Genomic DNA, 23,842 nt, shown 5'->3' with positions numbered 1-23,842 from the left:
AAAAAGAGGGTGTTAGTTTCCAATTTCTGTTAAATAGGACCAAAGTACAATGGTAAGGAATGGTAATAGTAAAATCGTTAGCTAAACCTGGACAATTCAGGCAGAAGTTTAGTGATTGTGCTTTTAACATATGTATGAATATATGACTCTTGAATATAAAGTTCTATTTTACTACTTTGGTTAATTTGGAATTATTACCAAATGCTATTTTTGCTTTAACTTCTTTAATTCACATGTTTTTGTAGAGTTAACACATAGAGTGAACAAAGATGATATGAATTGATTTACTGTAACATTAGTCCATGCCTCCACATTTTTAAAATTTGCTTTGAACGAGTTAGTGACAGTTTGGGGCCATTTATGCTGTCAACACAGATGCAAAAAAAAAAAATGATGGTTTTGTTATTGATATGTACAAAGCTATCAAGTTGACTGTGCTCTCTCCTGCTATTTTGATATAAGGTAAGTTCATAACATAATCTTGAAGCTAAAACAATTGTTGACTTTATAACAGCAAGTGCAGAACACACATACACACACACACACACATATGTGATTCACAGTTCTGTTGTGATTCATCATAGGAATTCCTTTTCCTCAAGGGCATGTTGAATTAACCCAATTTAAGATTTTACTTTATGTCAGTGAAATTGATCAAATCTTTGGACCTTTATACACAGTTTATAGCACAAATTTATACAAAAATTATAGCACAGTTTGCATGTAATATATTTCTTAAACCTGCAGTTTGTTATACTGTCCATTTTTTAAAATTCACTGATTCATATATGTTTTTTTATTTTGAAACAGAATATAGAATAGCATTTTGAAGTGTTATCAGTGAATCCTAAAGTTTATCCATAAAGGAGATAATACATTATAGAACACATTAATTCATATGTGAAAATTTGGGTTACTGCCTATGGTAGTATATAGTAGGTTTGTATTTTCGAGTAAAAACATAACAACTTTATTTTCCCCCATCTTAATGCAAAGTTGTTTTTCTACATATTATAAAAGTGATACTTTTTAAAGAGTTGCAGTTAAATATGGACTATTGGTTGCTATATCAAATCACAAATAACTGGTACCAGCCACACCCACTTAGTACCTCACCTGCAAATCACGCTCTGTTCCACTTGTCACCTCTATCTCTAGCCTAACTAAGAGAATAAAAAGGAGTCATGAGACACTGTTGGTCTGGTTATTTGTGAGTTATACGTTAGGTATTCCTTACTCAGAATAGGAAAAGCACTGAAATTGTATGAACGACGCATTTAAAAAAATAATCAGATTATATTAGTATATTTTCATTTATTTAAAAATTGATTTAGATACAATCAATTGTATCTTGGATAAAAAGGAACATACTGGAAATTATGTATAACCAACAGCTACAGCCCTGTATTGCTTAAATATTCTGGAAAAAGAATTGTCAGGGAGGGGAGATGTTCGTCAAAACCTGGGTATGCCCCCAGGACTACATCTAGTATGTGGACATCATTTTCCACAAGCTGTGGCAGAACACAGGGTGAGAACAATTATTTTAGAATGCCAAGTGGCTGTATTATAATATCTTGCCTCTGTGGTACTCCTAAAATGTGGACTTCTAGGTTGATATTGTGGTGATACAGCAGGATTTAACACACCTTAAAACTCCTGTAGAACAGGTAACTGTGAAACCATTTCAAATTTACACAAATAAGTCCTCTTGTTCTTTCTTTTAATACTAACTAGATTGTGTAGTTTATTTTATACAAATGATATAGGTTAAATAATAGTCTGTAGTTCTTTGCCAACAGAAATGAAAATTTAGGAATTCCTATGTTACACGGATGCAAATATTAATAGCAATTAACATGGAAATGAATGAATGAATGAACATTTAAAAAATATTAATTATTTTAGCTCTACTTCCCTAACTTTAGTCACTTGTAGAATATCATTGCACAAATTTGGCCATACCTGAGTGCCATCTGTACTATTTTCCTAGTATATGTTTCTTTAATTTGACTCACTTTGTCAACTTAGATTTATTTAAAGGGGAGTTTATGTTATTGCTACAAATGGGAAGCCAGTACAATATCACTTGCCATAAATTAGATGTCAGCTGTAAAAATAAATGCAAATCTAAGCAAGACAGCATTGTTAAATTCTAAGTAGATATTCCTATCTGCTTATCCTGAGGTCTGTTTTCTTTGTTATGAAAGAACATTAGCTAATCTTTGAGAAATGGTGATGAAATACTTGCTCCATACTGAAACTTAACCTTGATATAATCAATAGAAGGAAAAGAAAATTGGAAAAGAAATCCTTTTCATACCCAATCTACTTACTGTATAAAATTATACTTTATGTAAGTACCCCATGCATTGCAAAACTCAATTTTTAAAAATAATTGTTTGGGGGGCATCCCAGTCAGGACCCCCTGTCGTTTTGAAAGCTGTAACTCTCAGCTCTAATAAAACTATCCTCTGATACAAACTCTAAAAATAAAAATAAAAATAATAATAATCATTGTTTGGTTCTGTTGGCTGTAGAGTCAAATGAATTAATCAAACAACTAAATATTTTGAATGAGAAAGGAAAAGTCTAAGATCTGTTGATATAAAAAACAGTCCTTTCCTGTTGGAGTAAGGGAAATGGAGTCCTATATTTGTGAAAATTAAATCATGCCAAAACATATTACAAAAAAAGCGTATTCTTTGTCAAATACATAGAGTACATTTTAATGTTACAGATGCTATCAATGTGGGTCAAATGCAAATTTTTAGGAGCATCAGTCAAACCCAAATTTAAAGTGCAAGTGTAATGTCAACTAAGAGCAGGGCCTAATTCGACTGGATTGACGCTGACTTCTTTCCTTTCCTTGATTAGTTTTTCATTTTCCAGCAGCTAATACCCAGGCTCTGAACTGATGTATGGAAATTCTCATGCTCTGCATTTTGAATAGAAATTGTCACTTCATGACTTCTGGGCCATTAGTTTTGTTTTCTTACTAGATGATGGAGAATCTATTTTTATATGTGTCCTTTGTTCATAAAGGTCAGATCTAAATAGCCAGTGTCTCTACTATATATGCCAGAGGGCAGAGCTAATATTTTAATTGCCTTTATTATGAGCAACTTTCAATAGCTTACTTTTAAATAAATTATTAACATAAAGTACGTAATACCAGATTTCACAGTTGCCGAAGTGATTTTGAGTCCATGCCATCTCTCGTTTTATGGCACAGCAATTCTTTTAGCATATAAAAATATGCTTGCCAGAGTTTAATCAAAACTTATACTAGTCTACAGATGTAATTTGGCATATAATTGTATACTTTTCTATACTGTTTGTTGAGATTTAGATATTATTAGCTATATTTCCCAACCACATTAGAAGCATCTTTAGTAAAGTTTGCATGTATCTTGAGTATCTCGTCTAAGATCAGGCCCTTGAAAACTACTTATTGTGTAACTGATGGAGACCTACCACTGTTTAAATCCTTGTTTATCCTTGATATTGAGAACAATTGTATAAGTAATCTTACGATTACTTAAAGAATGGGAAAATAATGATATTTTAATTTTAGAGTTCAGACTGAGGAAAGAGTGGGAGACAAGATATTTGTTTTTGGTTTTTTTTTTAAAGATTTTTATTGGAGAATTGGGGGAATGGGAACAGTACTGGGGAATTGGGGGAAGGGGAACAGATAAGTTGCTGTCCTTTTGTTCTTCAGTCTAGTTGTGGAAGACGTTGCTTCACTGGCCCAAGTTGGCACCATCATTGTGCTCTTCCCGGGCGAGGCAGATCAGTCACCGGCTTCTGGATGGCTGCTCACGGCGGCTGCTGGCCGCTCACGCTGGCTGCTGGCTACACACGGTAGCCCATGGCAACCCACTACCGCAGGGGCTGCAGTCTACGCCATCGCTGGCGACTCACGGCAGCCCAGCTCCAGGTTGAGCTGTTGTTCAGCATCTTAGCTGTGGAGGGCAGTGTCACGGGCCCGCACATGTGAGATCCGAATCGGGGCCCTCTGGCGTCCCAAGCCAGTTCTTAACCATTGTGCCACTCGGCCGGCCCAGAAATTTGTTTTACCAATGATAATTTGCTTCCTAATTCTTCACCGGAGGGAGCCACTGTAGGAGTGTGGACTAGGTTCTAGGAGGATGCTACCAGAAGATGATGTAGACCTCCTCCCCCTCCTCCCTCTTCTTCTTTTTTCATTCTTTGATGGATATTGTCTTTCCAAAGAGCTACTCAGGCTCACAAAAGTTATTGATGGTCCTAATCCAAGACCAAGTGAGTGCAAACTCCCCATCGGTTGTTAAATGGCAGCTTCCAACTCTACCCAGAAGGTTTCTGCCCTGGGGAAAAGGCTGAATGAAAGGAGGGGAAAAGTGACACCACCCTCTGGTAGGAATCAAGGGAGGTCAGTGTGGCCTGGGTGATGATGGTAGAACAGTGTTCAAAATAATTGAGCGAAAGCATGGCGTTTGAATTCCAAATTGCCATTATTCATGATTTTGAATGAAATTTTAAAAATAGTTTCAGAGTATATTCAACTACCCTTTGAGTTGTCATCATACAGTAATTTAAGCTGAGGATGAGAAAGAGGCAAGAGACCATCAGAGCAGCTAGGTCTGTCCTCCAGCACAGCTGAGATATACCCATGCTTAATAGACATTCCTCACTTTGGATTCCATAGATTATTTGGGATGTTTTAGATAGTGCGTTCATTAAAATTTTTTATGTAACTACTTTTAAAAACCATATTGGCATACAAAGGCACAATTCTTAAAATGTATTCTTTAGCAAGTGTCCTAGTTTTATTTATCCTTTTAATGATGGAACCAGATGGCGAATACAAGAGCTGATTCCAACAGCATTTAAAGAACAAGGATTCATATAGTCAGTCAACAAAGAAATGCTGCAATAACTGCTAAATTAAGCATAAGACTGGTGAAATCTCTACAGGGCAAATTTCTACCATATGCTTTTGTGATTAACTTCTTGATTGGCCTGTGAAGTCATACCAGTATGTCAATTTCTTCAGGTTCATCACCAATACTACAGACTGTACACTGTCTGCACCTTTCTCAGTGGATTGTTAGTTAAATATACTGGGACATCACCCAAAGTATTAGATTAGGTTACTGGAAAATGCTCTAGCATGATCAGAGAATCAAGCAGTGATCATTTTGTCTAATTTCCACGATTGGGATAAACTTATCTTGTTCAGGTTGTTGAATAGGGGGCAGGGGAGGGTTGTCACATCTGTTGTTTCTGTTCCTTTTAGTTTGATTGGTTAGTCTTTGCATCCATAATGCTGAATCACAATATTTTATTCCTGAGAATTCTGGGCTTCAGCAATAGAGTTGACTTTCATACAAAAACAAACAAACAAACAAACAAAAAGTTCCATCTAGGAGGACTAAAGGGAGCCAGAATGACTTGGTCAGCCATTGTAGCATTGTGTAAGAAATAGCTAAGTCAGTGGAGAAATGTTAGGTCGTATGGATTAGACCAAATGCGTATGCTATTTTTAGACCACAAAATCAGGAACAAAAATTTAACTTTGTATATTGTCCCAACATTGAACTTAATTTTTATATTGAGTGCCTTCCAAATACCAGAAAACACAATCGATTACCTTAAAGGTAAATGTCCACGTGATTTCTCTATCATATCCGGCTTAAAGTCAGTCAAACTGAGGATGGCCCTTCTGTCTCTTCTTCCCTGGGTGATATTTTTGTTCCAAGGATTTAATTGGCATCATGGCCCTGGGGCTTTGAGACCATCTGTGCTGGTATCTAATCTGATGATTGAGTGTGGTTGTTACCTTTCCACGTTGGCATCCAAAGAAATGACACAGCCCTACCTGACATCCAGTTCCCAGTCCGTGTTTCCAACAGTGGCATGCATGAGAATAGGAGGCTCATGAGGTCAGAGCTAAGTGTGGGAAATAAGGCAACAGTAAATTCTCTACACAGCATCTCACCATGTATATTGTGTAGTCAGTTCTAGGAACTTCAACTTTAAACACCCTGAGGTTATACTTTGAAGAAATAGCTTAAGAGATAGCAAGTTTGGAAGTGGGGAAAACCCTCCCTAATCCACAGACACACACACACAGACACACACACAGACACACACACACACACACANCACACACACACACACACACACACACACACACACACACAGACACACACACACACACACACACACACACACACGAAGCCTGAACAGGATGTGAGATGCATTATGTAAAGGTGACTCAGCCAGAATTCAAGCGAGCCTTGCTTCTTTGGCCTTTAAACAACTCGTATCTGAAGGTTCAAATGAAGGGAGTGGAAGGAGCCTGATCACTCAGGGGGTGAAAGGAGCTGAGGCTTCAATGCATTTTCCTGCCACCCCGTGGGAAATTCCGCCGGGATGTGGCTTTCGGGGGAACGCGGCCCTTCCTAACAATTTCTGCCGGATTGTGGAACTTTGTGTTGATCTGTGTTGGGAAGGATTCCATGCCCCAACCCCCCAGCCATCATCATCTCTCTCATTTCCCTTTCCCTTTCCATGGGATGTCATTCTCTCGGTGACTCGAGTCCCAGCTTCGGCAGGCTCCTTAGCTCCTGCTCCCACGGTCACCGTGTGTTAATCCAAGCTGGGCCTGCTGACTTCATCTCTAGGCCTCTTCTCATGAGACCGCCCTTCCTGGCATCCAGCCTCCCTTATGGCTCCTTTCCATCATATAAAGTCCCTGGCTACCTCTTCAGCTGCACCCAGAACTACACCTTTATATGGTACTTCATGCCTGATGAACTAGACACTTCGCTGTTCTCTGGACGTGGCCCTCGCTTAGTTGACTCCTGTCCTTTGATGGAACTGTTTCTTCTACCCAGAAGCTGCCAATCAAATATACCTTCCCTCCCACCAAATCGCCCTGAGCCTATCGAAGGCCTACTAATTCTTCATGGTCTTCTCAAATGAAGCCTCTTCATCAATTCTCTAGCCTCTGTCCTGTGGTTCTCTGGGTGAACCTCCCATGAACCTCTTGTGAGTGCAGCATCCTTTGTCTTAACTTCCAGCACCTTTCACACTGCTGGGCTCAGGGGTTGATTACTAGACATTTGAAGATTTGAACTACAGTTCAGTTACTTCATTTCATGTACTTAAAGGAAAGAGGCGAGAGTGAATCTGTTCATCATACTTAAACTCAAGAACTTTCAACAGAGAAGTTGGTCCAATAGAGAGAAGCTCCTGTATTTTTTGGCCCCATTCATAAAGGAAAATTATTTTCCACTTCTTTAGGGAGCTTCTGCCCCAAAACTTTCTCTTCTCCCATTGTTCAAACATTTCTGACTCTTAGCAGAGAGATTTCAGAAAAATAGGTTGATACTGTATCTTGGTCAAATGGGGGCATACAGTATTATCCAACTTTTGTTCAATGTATAGTAATGAACAGCTTTAGGGCTCACGTTGTGAATTGTAGTTGCAGTAGTCAGGACAGATGGTGTAAATCATATCTCAAAGCACAGGGACTGGCAACAAATAACTTGCTGTAGTAATGTGCCGTATGATAATAAGGCAGAATAGAGTACACTGCACAGGACACAGAGACCTAATGCTTCCTGTTTATTGCATGTATACGATTTCCAAAAATATTTAATCCATGAAATGTTCCAAGGAATAGGTAGAACTTCGTGTTAAAAGTAGCAACCCTTTTAAGAAAAGAAACAGTATTTCAGGCCTAAGAAGGAGTGTTAAGTATTTTATGAGGTAACCAGAGGAATTGTTCATGATTTCACAGCCTCCCAGTCATAAGTTAGGAGGAGAATCGGGCGCCCCTCAAATCCTGAGTAGACTGAGTCTGTGTAGTGTTTTAAGGCCCGCCTGGTTTCCCATCCCCGCACTTACTTGCTTTGTGTTCTTTGTTGGGCAATTTCCTTAGTCTCAGTATCTTTATCTGTAAAAGGGGGATTAAAAAACTACCCTTCAGAATGGTTGTGAGGATTAGATGAGACTGAGTGTATAAATCCCTTCCCAGTGTCTCACCCAAGTTCCTGCTAAAAAAGCACTGGTCTTCCTCCCGTTCTCTTCCCTACACCCCCGAGGGGAGAAATAGCTGTTTATAGTGTCTTGCTCACCACAGAGTAAGTGAGCAAAAACCATTATTTATTTCATTTTTTGACTCTTTTATGTAAATGACCTCTTATAGGGAATTTGCTAGTTTCTTTCTAAGTTTTAAAACACTAATTAAATTTGCTTAAAATTATTAAAGGAATATGAAGTGCCCTAATTTTAAACTTTGATTTTATTTACATTTTAATAAGACCGAATACTGTCTACCTTTTGCAGTAGGAACCCCATAAATATGAATCATGGGCATACTCTGTATGAAAAACTTCGAAATATGATCTACTTCTTGATGCCTTTTTAAGGGAAAATTGATTTAACAAAATGATTCCTAGGACAAAATTGTCAATGTAAATATACGTTGCATTTTTTTGTGTGAATAGTTTGGATGTATAGTATTTTTAGTGGGCTAAACTGAAAGACTTATTGAGAGAGAATGCTTTAAAACTCAAAATGATGATGGCTAACATTTTCCATGATCTTGGTAGTTACTAATATTTAAATAAAGAATAAAAATTTTAAAAAGTATCTATTTGGATATTTATACTTTTTTGTTCTCCTGAAATGACTAAGGGCTGAATAAATACACATTTTAGGGTAGGAGGATATAAAAAAATTGTGAAGATTTGATTAGGTGGAAAAGGAGGAATAATAGTTCTCATACCCAGGATTAGCTGAAGTCATTCAGGAAATTAGTAGGGTTTGTAAATGTTACAGCCAGATTCTCTGTCCATCATTGCCAGTGTCACATTTTCTTTTCTCCCCAATCTTAACTCACATGATGCCTCACATCTCAGTAATCTTGCCAGAGCATCCCAGGAGTGCTGAACTGGTCATGGCATCCTATCTTGCCATGACACAGCAGCAATAGGTACCTGAGAGACTGTCTTGGTGGTACACGAGACTAAAAATTACTCTTAGTCTAGGTGAAAGGAGTGGGAAATGCCCTTTAAATTAAAAAGAAGTAACAGGTGAAAATGCTTTTAACATATAAAGTGCAATTAAAGGATAAGTATTCAGACTATGTAAAGAGCTCTTACAAATCAATAAGAAAAAAGAAGCATGGAACACAGACAGGAAATTCACCAAAGAAGGGCAGTAATCTCACCAGCCTTTGGACACTCATAAACACAAAATCAGATTGCCAAAACTGCAAAGTTTGATAATAGGTAGTGTTGATCAAGGTGTAGAAAATTGATTCTCTTCTGACCAGAGGGTAAATTGATTTAACCATTTTAAAATCTATTTGTTAAAATAAGAAATATGTATATCTGAGTGCCCAGCTAATATTGAATTTCTCCTTATCTAGCCTAAAAGACCTTTTGTACTTATGCACAATGAGGCATACACGTGTATTCTCACTGCAGCATCATTTATAATCATGAGATTGAAAATAAACTAAGGGCCCATCAAGACAGAAGTGCCTCAGTAAACTATGATGTATGCAGAACATGTGGTACTATTCAATAGAGGTTAAAATAATGAGCTAGAACTGTGTGTATTGACAAAAAAAAGAATGTCCGTGACATACTAAGAAAAAATTTGTAAAACAGTCCTATGAAGTGTCACCATTTACTTAAAAACAGAGAAAGAAAGGATGAGGTAATACTGTAGATTTTCTATAATAGTAGCTTTTCAACTCTTTTGGAAATGACCCTCAATAAGAAACACATTTTATATCTTGATTGTGTGGATTCTTACTACATCAATGCACTCTGACATTTTTCTGTCCTGTTCCATTTCGTTCCATCCCATTTTTCAAAATGCTGTTTGTGACCCATTAAGCTGAGTTCAGGACTCAGCTGCAATTTGAAAAATACTGCTCTGAAGAATACACTTGTGTATGTAAAAGGATAGAAAAGTGACCGGAAAGCAACACATCCAGCTGATATCAGGGGTTACTGCCGGGGAGGAGGCTGATGGGCCGTGGTTCCAGGGAGACTTCAGCCTCTTCTGCAATACTTAGGCTGTTTTTATGTTTGTTTGCTGGTTTTACAAGGGGCATGTATAAATAAACATTTTTTAATTTGCTTTTTAGAAAACCATCAAAACTATTTTCAAAGTCAAGAATTTACTGGGATTGAGAGAACGTGGTCAAAGGGTCTTAAGAGCAATTTTTAAGTTACATTGCATAATTGAGTGATTTAGAAGGCAGGCATCTAGCTAACGATCTCTGTTTTTGTATCTAGGGCCACAGATGAACACATTCTTGTGGCAAGGTAGAGTCAAACCCATGTGACATCCCACTCAAAATGTCATCACAAATCTAGGAACGCTCTGCCATGCTATGAGAGTTTAACTCGTTCCCTTTAAATGTGAAGTCCATGTACCAAAAACACAAACTAGTCAACGTAAAGTGATCAAGACCAAGCCCTTTAGTTTCAGAAAATGCAAAGTGAATGTTCCTGTTGCCGCATCCCTTTGGCCACATTACACAGTCTCTAGTTGTAGGTATGGGTCTAGATGGACAGTTACATTTTAAGAATTATTTCTGCAAGAGTCATCACTGTAGAAAATATGACATGTGTACACTCAGCCACCTGTACAGCCTGGAGCCATCTGTTTTCTGTTATAGATCTATCTTAATTTGTTTGATTTACCTTCATATTTTTACCCTAACAGTAATTTATTAAACCTTTATTAAGGGTCAAGTAATTGATGTTTAAAAGGAGTTAGACACAGTTCCTGGGGAAGATAAATCCTTTACATTTCAAACATTTAAACAAAGTATTAAATGCATATGAATGAGAACTAAATTATTTCTTGTGTGAATTTCTCAATTAACTCAGAAAGATATCCATAAGGAAAATAATATTTGACACCAACCTAGCCTAAAACTGTAAAAGTGGTGTGGCTCTATGATGAAAATTTGAGATAAATTATAAATGTGTCCTGTTTAGACCTAGACAGAAATCCAGGTGAAAATTATAATTTGTAATAATGAAGGATTTGAAAATTACTTAATTCTAAGTAGCTTTTATTAGAATTTTTGGTTTGGGTTTGTTTTTTTTTCCTGTAAGATTGTCTATTCAGTGTTTGCATTTAGTAGTTTTGATCAATTAGTTTTAAAATATGTTAAATTAATTTAAAAGCATGATAGTCAACTGCACCCTATGGAAAGCCCAGCTTTTCAATGGCCACTGTATCCAAAGCACCACTTCCTCCTGGTGGCAGCCTGATATAATTGCAGGCAAAAATTCCAAGAAGGGAAATAGTCTTTCAGATATTTTGAGAGATAACATCATTATGTTACTGAGAAATCTGAGAAGTAAAGGGAAGGAATTGTGCATCCAATATTATAAAGTATCAAAGTGCTACAGGGTCCCTGTATATTATTTCATTGGTATAATGAGAGTTTTTGCTTAATTTTTTATTTTTTTCAGAATTTTACCCCACTTTCCACTATTATCACTTCTGAGAGAGAAATCCAGGATCTTGACTAACTGGAAAATTTATCATCCACAGCATCTGCAGGGATTGCTGTGTCCCAGAGGAAAGTTCGCCAGATCAGTGATCCTATCCAGCAGATCTTAATTCAGCTGCACAAAATCATCTACATCACACAGGTCAGTGCTAGCTTTTTAATTCCTTCTCATCTGAAATACAAGTTTGTTGCTCATATTGCCAAAGAACTTCTTCGTGGAACTCTTAGTTAGAGTGAATGCTTGTTGTTATCCTCCCAACTAAACGTATTTGGGGATACTTTGGCTTAACGAAAGAACTTAGGAGGGAGGAGAGTAAAAAAAGCAAATATGTCAGATTGTCCCTATGACGCCAAACCTACTCCGTCACTATTAATCCCCAACCTAAACCAGCCTTCGACACAAACGGGCCTTCAGTGCAGGGATGAAAGTGCGGCCGGGGCTGGGCTTTCGAAGCAGCTTCACTACAGCAAAGCACTGGGAGAGCAGTGTACGCTCACACATCCTGGGGAGGCTGGGTTAAAACCAGGACCTCTCGGAAAAACGAAACCTAAGAGCACACAAAACCCAGAATTGTCAAAACTTCCTTTTTGCAAATCTCAGTGACTCTTGGGCACTTGGGGAAGCAGCCGCTGCTGAAAAATGGCTATTAATCGTTTATAGAAATGTGCCTAACTTGAATGTTCATCTACCAAAGCTATGTCCTGTTAATAAGCAAAGAACGTTTTGTAGATAAAGAAGTATAAACATTTGCACAAGAAAGTAACTATCATTTTGAAATTGAAGATTGTGTGTCTCACGCAGTTCATTCATTTGACATCATTGTTTGGTGCCTACTATGTGCCAGCCAATATTCTAGGCATTTGAGACACATCAATGAGCAAAACATATAAACAGTCCCTCACCCAAAGATTCAGAGAATCTTACCCAGTGTGGGGATTCTGTCCGTTGCCAACTGTGGCAATCTCAATTATATGTTCAGGTACTAGAGAGAAATACCGCCAGATCAGTGGACCAGCTGGGCTCATTATGAGTCAAACGTGGGCTAATGTATCTGCGCCACCTCTAGAAAAGCAAACAAAACAAACAGAAAACCACTCTGATTGGTGGTGTACCACAGTGACATTATAAAACTTTAAGAGTAAGTGTCAGTTGACAACCAGTGTCCAGTGTCTCATGTCCCTGAAAGCCTGTGTATTTCCTCCTCCCCAGTGAACAGTCACTCTAGGAAATGACTGCAGGCCTTCTTTACAGAAGGCTTGGGGGTAAACTTAGAGTGTGTCCCTCATAACAGCGTTTCAAGGCTCTTCCTCAAGAGTCCCGAGCTTTCCACCAGCCAAACAGCTTTGAATCTTTGAACTGACTTCAGCCTGGAAACTGTGTGAGAGGCTGTGCTTCTCTACTGTGGCAACAGCAAGTCAACTCCTGTTTTTGTCTACCAGACCTAGAGCTTCTTGTCTATTAAACAGATTCAGGAATGCCGTGGTAGGCTGAGGACCTACAGTTCACCCTTGAACAATGCAGGAGTTAAGGGCCCTGACCCCCCGTGCAGTCAAACACTCATGTAAAACTTTTGACAACCTCACCTCCCCCCCAAAACAAGCAAACAAACAAACAAAAAAACTTAACTCCAGTCCCTTGGTATCCACAGGGACTGGTTGCTCAAGTCCCGTATGTGAAATGGCGCAGAACAGTGCATGCCATGTGGCCTCTGCATCCGTGGACTCCCAGCCGTGGATGGGAAATACCCCACCACAGCCCTGTAGTCTTCATCCTGCCCAACGGCCAAGTGCATCAGCCACCTGGGCATCCAGGACACTCGCTTCTTTTGGCCCTTCATCGATGTGATCATTGTGATGCCGCCACATGCCACGGCATCCTATGTATGCCCTATTGGCAAAACAATCCCTCAGCACTGGGCTCAGTACCAAGGGCACAATCCCTTCAATTCCCAAATCCCATCCATATGGGTCTTTCTCCTGGGACATTCATGGAACCAAGTCTGTATCAGTGAGGGCCCGGTCAGGAGACAGACACCACGCGGTAATTTCAACAGGGAAGGTTTAATGTGAAGAATTGTTCATGAAACCGCATATTAGCTACAAAGGAGGGGGAGAGACACGAGAGAATACAGGGAGAGCAGACAGGGAAATCCACTTACAGGGCTAAGGCACAGCACCCGAGCAAGGAACAAAACAGGAGAGGACGCCCCCACCCCGGGCTGAGGTTCGGCCCTCACTGGAAAGCTCGGACAGATGTGCTGACATGCTGTGCTGGAGAAGCTAGCAGGGCAGCCTCCCTCTGAGGGGTCGTGCTGTGGCACGTGTTGGCAATCAGCACGTGAGGGTGCTGTGATGGGAAGTGCCCTTTCTAGGAGCAGCTGACCACAGGCAGGGGTGGCTCCATGGAACTCTCTGGGAAGCCACCTGCAGGACTGGTGCCACTGAGTCTGGCTGGCAGTGAGCACCGCCAGGGGGCCCCATTGCTGTTAGGTTCTGCAGGACTCAGGAAAGGCAGGGCCTTGCCTGGAGCCAGAGACAAGCTCCATCCTAAGCCGGTGTGCCTTCACCGCCCTCTACTGATAGAGCTGAACCTCCGGCCAACTGGCAGAGGAGAAGTAGTCCAGGATCACAAGCAGAGCAGTGAAGGATGGGTTTGGTGTTAAGAGGCAATCAGTTGACAACGGGCATACTTTGCCTGGGGGGCTAAGCAAGAGAGCCCCTTCTTCGGGACCCACCCACCTCTGAGCTCTCTCTCACTGCTTCCTTTTTTACTTCTCCCTCTAGCCTGGGGAGATGCCTTGCTTTTACCTGTCACGTGTTCCCCCCCCCCCAAACCTAGTATTCTTTTCAGTCACTCTGAGGGCTACCCTCTTGAGACTCAAGAGTCTAAAATTGATGACATTTTCTCCATTTTCTGCTGTCAACCTTTCTCTTAGGCAATCACACGAAATTGTCTACCTGGTTAAATGAAAGGGTGCCAGGGCCACAAGGAATATAAGGGTTGGGGCAGAAACTTGGCTCATAAATCAAAATACAATCTGATGTATCTCTATTCAGTGAAGTTATGATATTCAAAATCGCATTTATACTGATATGGAAATATGGGGAAAGCATTCTTCACTTTAGTGTATGGAAATAACTTTAAATAGCTTTACTCAATGATTAACTACTAAATTGAGAGAAAATACCCTTTGACGTTTAAATATAGTGTTTATAAGCCTGTTTTGCTCAGTTTGTATAATAAAAACACCTTTTAATGGAGACACTCCATTTCTTTATTGGATTTCAAAGTATTTTAAAGCAAGAATGAAACTGTTGTGAATGGCTTACTATTGTATTATGAGCTTATGTTGCCAGCATAACAAATGATTTCACAATTTCAGGCAAGATGGAATTCCGTGCCCCAAGCTCACATATAACCATTGTGGTTTTTAAAATATATTCCAGAATACTTTAAAGTTTATGAGATTGCACATGACAAGGAATGATTCCTCTTTGGGAAACTAAATTACTGAGCGAACCAAAGTCAGTGCCTTTCAAATGCAGGAGATAAATTCAAGTCTAAACGTTACACTAGTGTATTTGCTGTAGGTTACAGACCAAGATCAGTTTGCTCTCCCTCTGTTAATGGCAAAGGAAAACCTCTAAAAGTAAAACTGAAATGATGAAACAAACACAGAAATCAGCAAAAACCCTTTCTTGTTCACATATTTATTTACTAGTCAAACTCTCACAGACCGATGCTGTGGGAGCTGACCTGAAGCTCAGGGCCAGACCCCTCCTGACAACCAACAGATGACCTTATAGGGGAAACTGCTTACTTTTGGCTGGTGGTGGCCTTTCTCTATCCGGTTTCCATGGAGACAGATCTGTGGAAATAATCTTAAAGCAAGTATTTTAAAAGGCAGGATGTTAAAATCCTTACCCTGCCTTCACTGATTTGACATCTGTTTTCATCAAAACTAAGTTGGTAATCTTAAGACCAGAAAGCTGAGAATGAAATCAATGCAGCCATTTCCATTGCTGGAAACCAAAATCGATCTCTGGGTGTATCAGGTGACCAAAGTACTTACGTTACCTTTCTGCACGAGTCTTTATGTGTTACTGCTGAGGTAAGACCTGCGTAGCCGACTTCAGCTTTTGAATGACCGTATTTGCCGGCGTATAAGATGACTGGGCGTATAAGACGACCCCCTAACATTTCCACTCAAAATACAGAGTTTGTTATATACTCGCCGTATAAGACTACCCCCTCTTCCGCACACCTTCCACACACCAAATAAAAGGTAAAACAATATCAGATTTGATTTCAACATTTTAATTTATATTCAAATGCTTATGACTTGCAGGAAAACTGTCACAAGGCTGTATGTAATCAAACATATACATAAAACAGTGCAAGTTTATTACCGGTAAACATACCGGTAATTCACTAAAGAAAACACACTCTATAGACTGGTACCGTAGATTTTGCGAGTGTGGTAAAATCGCATAACAGCAAAATCGCATAACAGCCAAGCATACACCCAGCAGCGCTGCTGATGCCTGAACGGTATGTGGAATGAAGTGGGCGGGCATCGGGAGGCCACTATGGCACGGGGCAAGCACTATGGGCAGTCTATCTGAAGTGTACCTGGCGTATAAGACGACCCCCCACTTGGAGGCATATTTTTCAGGGCCAAAAAATCGTCTTATACGCCGGCAAATACGGTAACTCTCTACTTAGGATTTGATTGCTTCATTGAATAAATGCTTTGAAAATCAGCATAGAGCAAGTTTCAAAAATTGAACAGCTGTCTCCTAGAGAACAGACAGGCCGTTTGGTGGGAGCTCCTTCAGATGGCCATCTTCACAACCACAATTGTTGCCAACAGAACAAAAATACGTGGTTGGGAATAGCAATCCTCAGATGAAAGTTATACTACTGACTGTCATCGGTGAAACACACCGTGTTTTGTTTTTTTCAGCAGTGGTGATGGATGAAAACAGAGCCATCCATACCCTCTTATCTGAACCTCCTGGTCCCTAATGACAAAGGCGACAGATTAAATAGAATTTAGGGTAAAGCTGTGTTTCTCAAGTAAACTCATGTTTTCAGGGTTTGTAAAATCTAAGAGAAGTTGCACATCTTGTATATTCATTTCGATGATACTGTGTGAAAATTTTACTTTGGCATTTAGGGAAATCTCTTAAGCAGTAATATATCAAAATAGGTTTTTTATTATAGAAAAGATTTGAAGTCACTGTCAGATGGAGCCCTGTGGTCTACCAATGTATTCTTGGAGAGATCAGAGAATGTCGTTCTTTAGAAAGAATCCATATATTATGCAAGTTGGAGACAACCTACTACAAAACATATGTATTGGATTTCATTTTTTCCTTTTGTTGCTTTGTTTGGTAAACAGTAAAAAAACAACAAAAATCAAGCTTTTAGATATGTGACGTTGAGGGAATCATTATCTTTTCTAGAAGCAGTTTCTTCATCCGTAAAGTTTAGGCAGTTTATGGGACCACTGTGATCAAGGAAGTAAAGTATGTGAAATGTTTATAAACTGTGAAGGGCTGTACTACAATAATGCTAGTGGTGCTGGTATTTATCTCAGAATAATAGTTGTGCTAAAAGACTCACAAACTCAGAAAGTGTTCTTGTATGTTGCATAATGTCTGTAAGTCCTGATTTCCTCACCTATAAAACAGTGCCAGCTTTATGGGTTTGTCGTGGGGACAAGAGTGACATACTGCACATAGAGGAGTAATCATAGTGTCAGGACCATACAAATCATAGGTGTTAATATTGTGTCCTTAGTATTATAGTTTTTATATATATATATACATATTTTATACTTGACATCATCTGCAGTTAAACTATGCATGAGTCATCATTCTGTGCAAAATTTAAGATCCTTCCCTGAAAACTTAAAAAATGGGGTGCTGTCCATAGAGATACTTGTAGTTATTCCAGTAAGATGCAATAGCTTTCTAATATTGTCCTGTGTATGACTCTTAAGTTGACAGAATGTTAACTGACTCCAGAAAGTTTTTATGAGGGTGAATTCAAGCCATCAGGAGTCGTAAACAAATTCTAAGTTAGCTAGAGTCCCGAGTTAAATGAATACCAACGCTTTTACGTGTGTCTGAACTAGTAATCTGATACTGATAAGCTGCCAGGACTGGGTAAGTTGTCTCTGAAGGAATCTGTGGAAGTTTGCCATAGCGGATGACTAGGTATATGAGACTTCTTTTATGTCCCAATAACATTGCTGCTTTTCTCTTTGACGCTTGGAATCCTGTGGGGCAGCACTGGACGGTCCTGGGCCAACACTGCCCTCTGGTGTTTAATTTAGGGAAGTGGCATCTTCTGATGAGTAAATTGTAAGGAATTACCAACCCCCCCAAGTTATCTCCAGGTACTTTTGCCATGCCTTCTCCACTCCGACCCATCCACTTGCTAGGAAAGCATGTACATGCCCCTCCCTGCCATTGTCTGGTTCTACTCTGAGTTAAATTCATCCCACTTTTGCTAGTCTCTCTCACACACATATCATTTATATTCATTTTCCTTCTCATCTGTCTTCCACTATTTGCACATTAATGCTGAGAATTCTCTCTCTGCCTCTCATTTCTTGATTTCCTCTTTTCATTCCATGTGAAAGGACAACATTAATTATGATTATTTGCTGGGGATAGGAGGCAGTAAACACGTCTGGATCAAGGTAAAAGGAAGCCATCATATTGACATAAAAAGAAAGCAGTAGAAGTTCAGTGCTGTCAGCCTACAAAACCTTTCAAAGTGCACTGAGGGGCAGCAGAATCTTTAGACATACTTCTTTAATTAAATCTGCTTCGGCTCAAGCAAAGTCAACTAGGATTGAAGATTCATTTTTAAAACCTTTTTCAATTGCATTGTTAATATTTTATATCATTACAGTGCTTCCTAATGGGTCCTGTATTCTATTGTGTTGGGCTGATGAACAGTTTTTCTTTGCCATAAAATCAGCAGTTGTGTGAGCCCCCATAGACCCTGTTCATTGCCCTCCCATTGCCTTTTATCTAGCTCCCCGTTTCATGAAACGTGAATAATACTGGGGGTGCCAAAAAAATGTATACAAGTGGACACTTTTGCCAACATTGCTCAAGCAGTAGTTCGCTGTCATCAAAAGTGTCTGGATGCTGATGGTAACCACTTTGAACACCTCTTATAATTGCAGAAGTCAAAAATGACCTGTATTCATCTTTTGTTATTGGTACATATTGAGTATTAAACTTTTAATACAGTTTTTTCCTTTCTTAAAATGTGTATACATGTTTTCGGCACCCTCTGTAGATGCTCCTTGTATCGGTCAGGATATGGTAAGTTATGTTGTGCTAACAGATGCACCCTGAAGTCTTTTGGCTTGACGCAGTAGAGGTTTATGTCTCACTCAGCTCAAGTTGGACAGGTCAGGTGGCTGCCCTCCATCTGTGGCTCTGCCACCTGGAATCGGTGGGCTCCAAGCTCCTGGCCCTGGGGGAGGGCAGGGATGAAGAGGCACACTGACTTTGAATGGCCTCATTCTCGGAGTGACACACGTCATCTTCATTGGCCACAAGTAGGCACGTGGCACCGAACCAAAACTGTAAGAGGATAGAACAATGGAGTGCAGTGGGGTAGCAATTGTTATTGCCACGTTTCTCTTTCTTTTCATCTGAGCTTTGAACTATATTCTTGTTTTTGTTTTTGTTTTAAACCTTGAGAGTGCCTACTACTACATTTTCCTTCCCAATTAGCCATTTTTTTTCCCCCTTACTAGTTCCTTTTTCTCTCCTTCCAGGTCCTCTCCATAATTTAAACAAACCAAATATCATTTTGACCCTATTTCTTTTCTCTGTTATCCTTCTCCCAAACTTCACTTTATCCTTCTGTGACTTTTAGGACTTTTGATTTCCTTGTATAAATTCAGTCTGCAAAGTACTAACTACAAAATCAGTTTTTTGAAATCCCCATCTTCATTTAATCACCATATTTTCTAAGATTCTGCTGTGACTTCCTACTGCTTATGTATTAAATCTAACTCATCCTGGCCTGGACCTAACATATACATAATTAATTCTCTCCTTCTTCCTCATAAGCTTAGTCCCTACAAACTGATTTCTCTCTAGCTGTATATTCAGGCGCACTCATAGGTGGGCACCTGACTAAGTACTAATGCGGATATGTGCTTCCTGGTCCGGGGTATCAGATCCTTCAGGATGAGGGCCATGGGTAGAGTGTTTCACAGTCTATTAGCTTGTGGGCATGACCCAAGCACCTAAACATCTGATAGAATGCAACCTTCCTGCCATCTGCTCTTTACAAAATTCAATTTATATGTGCAATTGATATATCATTTAGTTGTTCTATGAAAAATAATAGCCATAACATGAAAAAAAAATAACAAACAAACCCAAAACAGTAAAATAAAGTAAGCAGCCTTTCAAAAGACAGCAGAGTAATATATTTTTTCTGGATTTTAATGAAAAATTATAGCATCAAGTCATGCTATGTGGAGTACAATTTAAATTCTTATTTAGTTCCGTTGAGTGAATACTGTTACACTGACCCTCAGTAAATGCTTTCCAGGAGTCAGCTGTGCAGTGTGAACAATTTGCTTATAATGATTGTTTTCTCATTTTATGCAGCTTCCTCCAGCTTTGCACCACAATTTGAAAAGAAGGGTCATAGAGAGATTCAAGAAATCCCTCTTCAGCCTGCAGAGCAACCCTTGCAATTTGAAATCTGAAATTAAAAAGGTACGGTGTTCTGCGTGTAGGGATTCTTCTTTGGCTAACAAAAACACTTCGTCAGAGTTAAATTTCATACCTCCTTTGCTTTGTACTTGAAGCTGTATCCTCTGCTAACGGAAATTATCATTTGTCTTAGTCCATCCGGGCAGCTATAACAAAAATACCATAAACTGGGGAGATTATAAGCAACAGAAATTTATTGTGCACAGTTCTGGAAGCTGGAAGTCCAAGATCGGGGCATCGGCAGGGTGGGGTTGACGAGGACCCTCTTTCAGGTTGTAGACTGCTTACTTCGCATCGTGTCCTTCCGTGAGGAGCACGGGAGTTCTCGCGGGTCTGTGTTATAAAGGCACTTCTTAAAAGAGCACTTACAATGCTACTTCTTTATGACCTCAGCACCTCCCAAAGGTCTCACCTCCTAAAACCATCACCTTGGGGATTAGGTTTCAACAGATGAATTTGGGGTGGGGGGAGAGGGGGAGACACAAACATTCAGACCATAGCACTGCTTAAGACACTAAATCAAGGATATGTCTTTGCTTCTAATTTTCTCACCTTTGTTTCTGAAGCCATCATCCTTGGAAGACTAACAGAAAGTTCTTTCCACATTATTGTATGTTTTCCTAAGAATAAACGTTATTAAATACCATATATATATATATATATATATATATATAATTATATTTAATTATATATTTAAATATAAGAAATATATATATATTTCTTTTTTTAAGAGAAATGTATCCCAATCTTTTATTAGAATATTCTTCAACAAGCCCCTAAATTGAGCTTTGCCACTCTGAATAAGTCATTTAACCATCTGAGGCGATTCCACTTATGAGGGTGGAATGAACTATTTCTAAAGTTCTTTCCATCTTTGACATTCTTCCATCTCCTAGACTTCAGATACTAGTAAATATTTCTATTCCTACATAAAGAAACTAAATCACAAAAAGATCAAATTAACCAGACAGAGAGAAAATTGGTTATCTCTGTTTAACACAACGTGGTGACAGGAAATCTCTTTGTCCCAGTCAGTAGCCATTTTAATACAGGCCTTGGAGGTGGTCACAAGCTCCCCCTCTCCTGTCCCTGAAAGACCCAAGGCCCAAGCAATTTTGGCCCACCTGGGTAAAGATGCGTGGTTCCACTCCAATTTTATATAATTGTTTAAAGTTTCATCATATACTTGAACTTTGGCCCAGTCATGCTGCTTAATGACCTTTCTCTTTAAGGTTCTTTTTCCTTTAGTGTCTCCAATCTTAGGCATAAACGTGCTCATTATTCAGGCAATATAATGGGCTCTTTGATAAGAAATGCAAACTATGTTTTTGCTTTGTTGCCTAACATCAGTGATGTCTGCACATACACAAACAGGAGACGGAAAACATAAAAAACGAAAAGCCACAGCCACAGGTAAATAAAACATAAGCCTTACCTCATCAGAGATTAGAGAGCAAAATTCCTTTCATGGGTTGTGTTGGCAGATAAGGCCAAGAAACAAAGCTAGGGGAGATCAAAACAGAAGTGGAGAGGACCTCGGATATTTATTTTGTGGTATTTCTCTATCGTATCATGAATACCAATAAATACATTTTTAAAGGACTGAAGTGCAGTTCTCCCATGAAAAGATTACATGTTGCTAGGTTTTTATATTCCTATTAAAATGATATTCAGAGTAACCCAGCTTGTACACAAATTTGTTTTAATAGGAATCCTAGCTTTGTGAGATGACAGTGCCTGCTGCAAACTGTCTGATGCACAAAGGCGGCTGGGACACTTCCCCCACTCAGTAACTTTCCATCAGTGCCTGCTCTGAAAGCGAATCATTTCTCTTTTATTACTTAGGCTTTCGTTTTTGCATCCTTTGCTTGCTGTTTTTCTTTTCTCTCCTGACAGAAAAGAAATTTCCTTTTGTTAAATTGTACCCCATCCCCCCAGCCTTGTCTGCCTTCCTCTCTGTAGGGCTGGCATGTCTCATTAAAGCTCCCACCTTCCGTTCTTGGTCTGGGGAAGTAAACGCAGGGGTGGGTGGGGTGGTGCAGGGTGTACAGGGAGCATGGGTGAGGGACCCCAAAGGGGCATCGACTCCTTCTTATTTTCAACTTGGTTGAGAGGCAGATTCAATTCCGCTATGAAGAATGCTTTGGTCCTCTCTGATAGTATAAGCTTATGGTGGTTCATCATGGTATGTACCCTCCCAGCCTGGCGGGCAGGTCTCCCTTCCTAGAAGATAAAGGAATTTTCAGCCTGGGATACTAACATATTCTCTGTCTTTCACCACTGAACTGAGAAGCCTGCTCCTCTATAGAAACCTTCCTTCATGTTTCCTGTCCAGAATTCATCTTCCTTTCCCCTATGCTTCAATCACTTTTTCGTGCATATTGTTGTGTTTTAAATAGATTTTTATCTGCCTTACATTTCTGTTTTCCCCAAAGGCAGTGAGTGTGTCTTACTCATCCTTGATCCCCAGTGTCTTGCACAGTGCATGGCACATGGTAGGTGCTTAATGTATAATATGTTCTATGTTGGTTCTATTCTTTGTTGCTATATTGACATATTCATATAATTCTGGATGAAAATAGAAAGAAACCTCCCTGCCACCATCTAAACCTAAATGAGAAGAGCCTGTGACCTCTGATTTTTTCCTTTCTGGTATAATCTCTTGTTAGCGACAATTTTTTGTTCAGAAATGGACTTTTCATCCCCTGTACAATCATAGAGGAGTGAACAATTAGCCTTTGAGTGTCACAGTCACCCCACATTGAGGCCATGGAGCAGTAAATGGTGATGGCACATAAAATGCATTTGATTTCCACCTTCCCCTCTGAAACATCCCCTGAAATCTAGGGACTCAGTGTTTGAAGGAGTCATTATGGGATCACTGTGGCTACTTATTAATGGCCTAAGACCCAGCAGGCCACAGAAATGAGTAAAAAAAAAAAAAAAGGAAAAGCCCTTTTCTAAGAAATTAAGCTCCTTATTTATAACTCACCTAAGATGATCCTCAGCTTGGTCTGCTCAACTTTGGCTAGGATTTCAGGGAGCAATAAAGCACCTGAGTAATTGTATAGGTGTCTTTGGGAGCTAGGACTTCCAGTGTGGGAGAAAGGAGAAACAGAAACAAGATAGAAATATTAATTCAAATTAGAATTGGAAGTATCAGTATGAAGGAGTGTACATTAATAATAAATCTTTTCAAAAATATACATATTTCTAATATTCTCACTAGCATTGTCTAGAAACTAAGCAGGCAGCAATGAGCTCCCTTAGCTCCTATGGCTTCTGGGAATCATAGCTGACTGCCGCTATAGAACAGGAACTGAGTGAGCTAAGACTGGAAGTCTTGACATAACTGATCGCATAGCAAGGATTCCACCAAGGACTACTGAGAGTGTCTCCAAAGGACATGGGAGCCAACTTGAAAAGGCTCCCACTGGTTATATATTGGTTAATTAGAGCCTCGATAAGAATAATAACCACGGGCCAGCCGAGTGGCACGTTGGTTAAGAGTTGGCTTGGGATGCCAGCTCT

The 23,842-nt window shown here is 39.5% G+C and overlaps 1 protein-coding gene across 1 annotated transcript in view; it reads left to right on the top strand.

Annotated features, from left to right (window-relative positions):
- Nucleotides 1-23,842, top strand: part of NEK10 (NIMA related kinase 10) — a 192,847-nt gene that overhangs the window by 155,598 nt on the left and 13,407 nt on the right. The window contains exons 32-33 of the mRNA XM_019630865.1: nt 11,587-11,687; nt 20,204-20,314. Coding sequence (XP_019486410.1) covers nt 11,587-11,687; nt 20,204-20,314 — 212 coding nt within the window. The remainder of the gene's footprint in view (nt 1-11,586; nt 11,688-20,203; nt 20,315-23,842) is intronic.

This window comes from Hipposideros armiger, unplaced genomic scaffold (genome assembly GCF_001890085.2).
Source record: "Hipposideros armiger isolate ML-2016 unplaced genomic scaffold, ASM189008v1 scaffold_958, whole genome shotgun sequence".
NCBI lineage: Eukaryota > Metazoa > Chordata > Mammalia > Chiroptera > Hipposideridae > Hipposideros > Hipposideros armiger.
The sequence above is the reverse complement of the archived record's forward strand: the minus strand, read 5'-3'. Positions and strand labels throughout refer to the sequence as shown.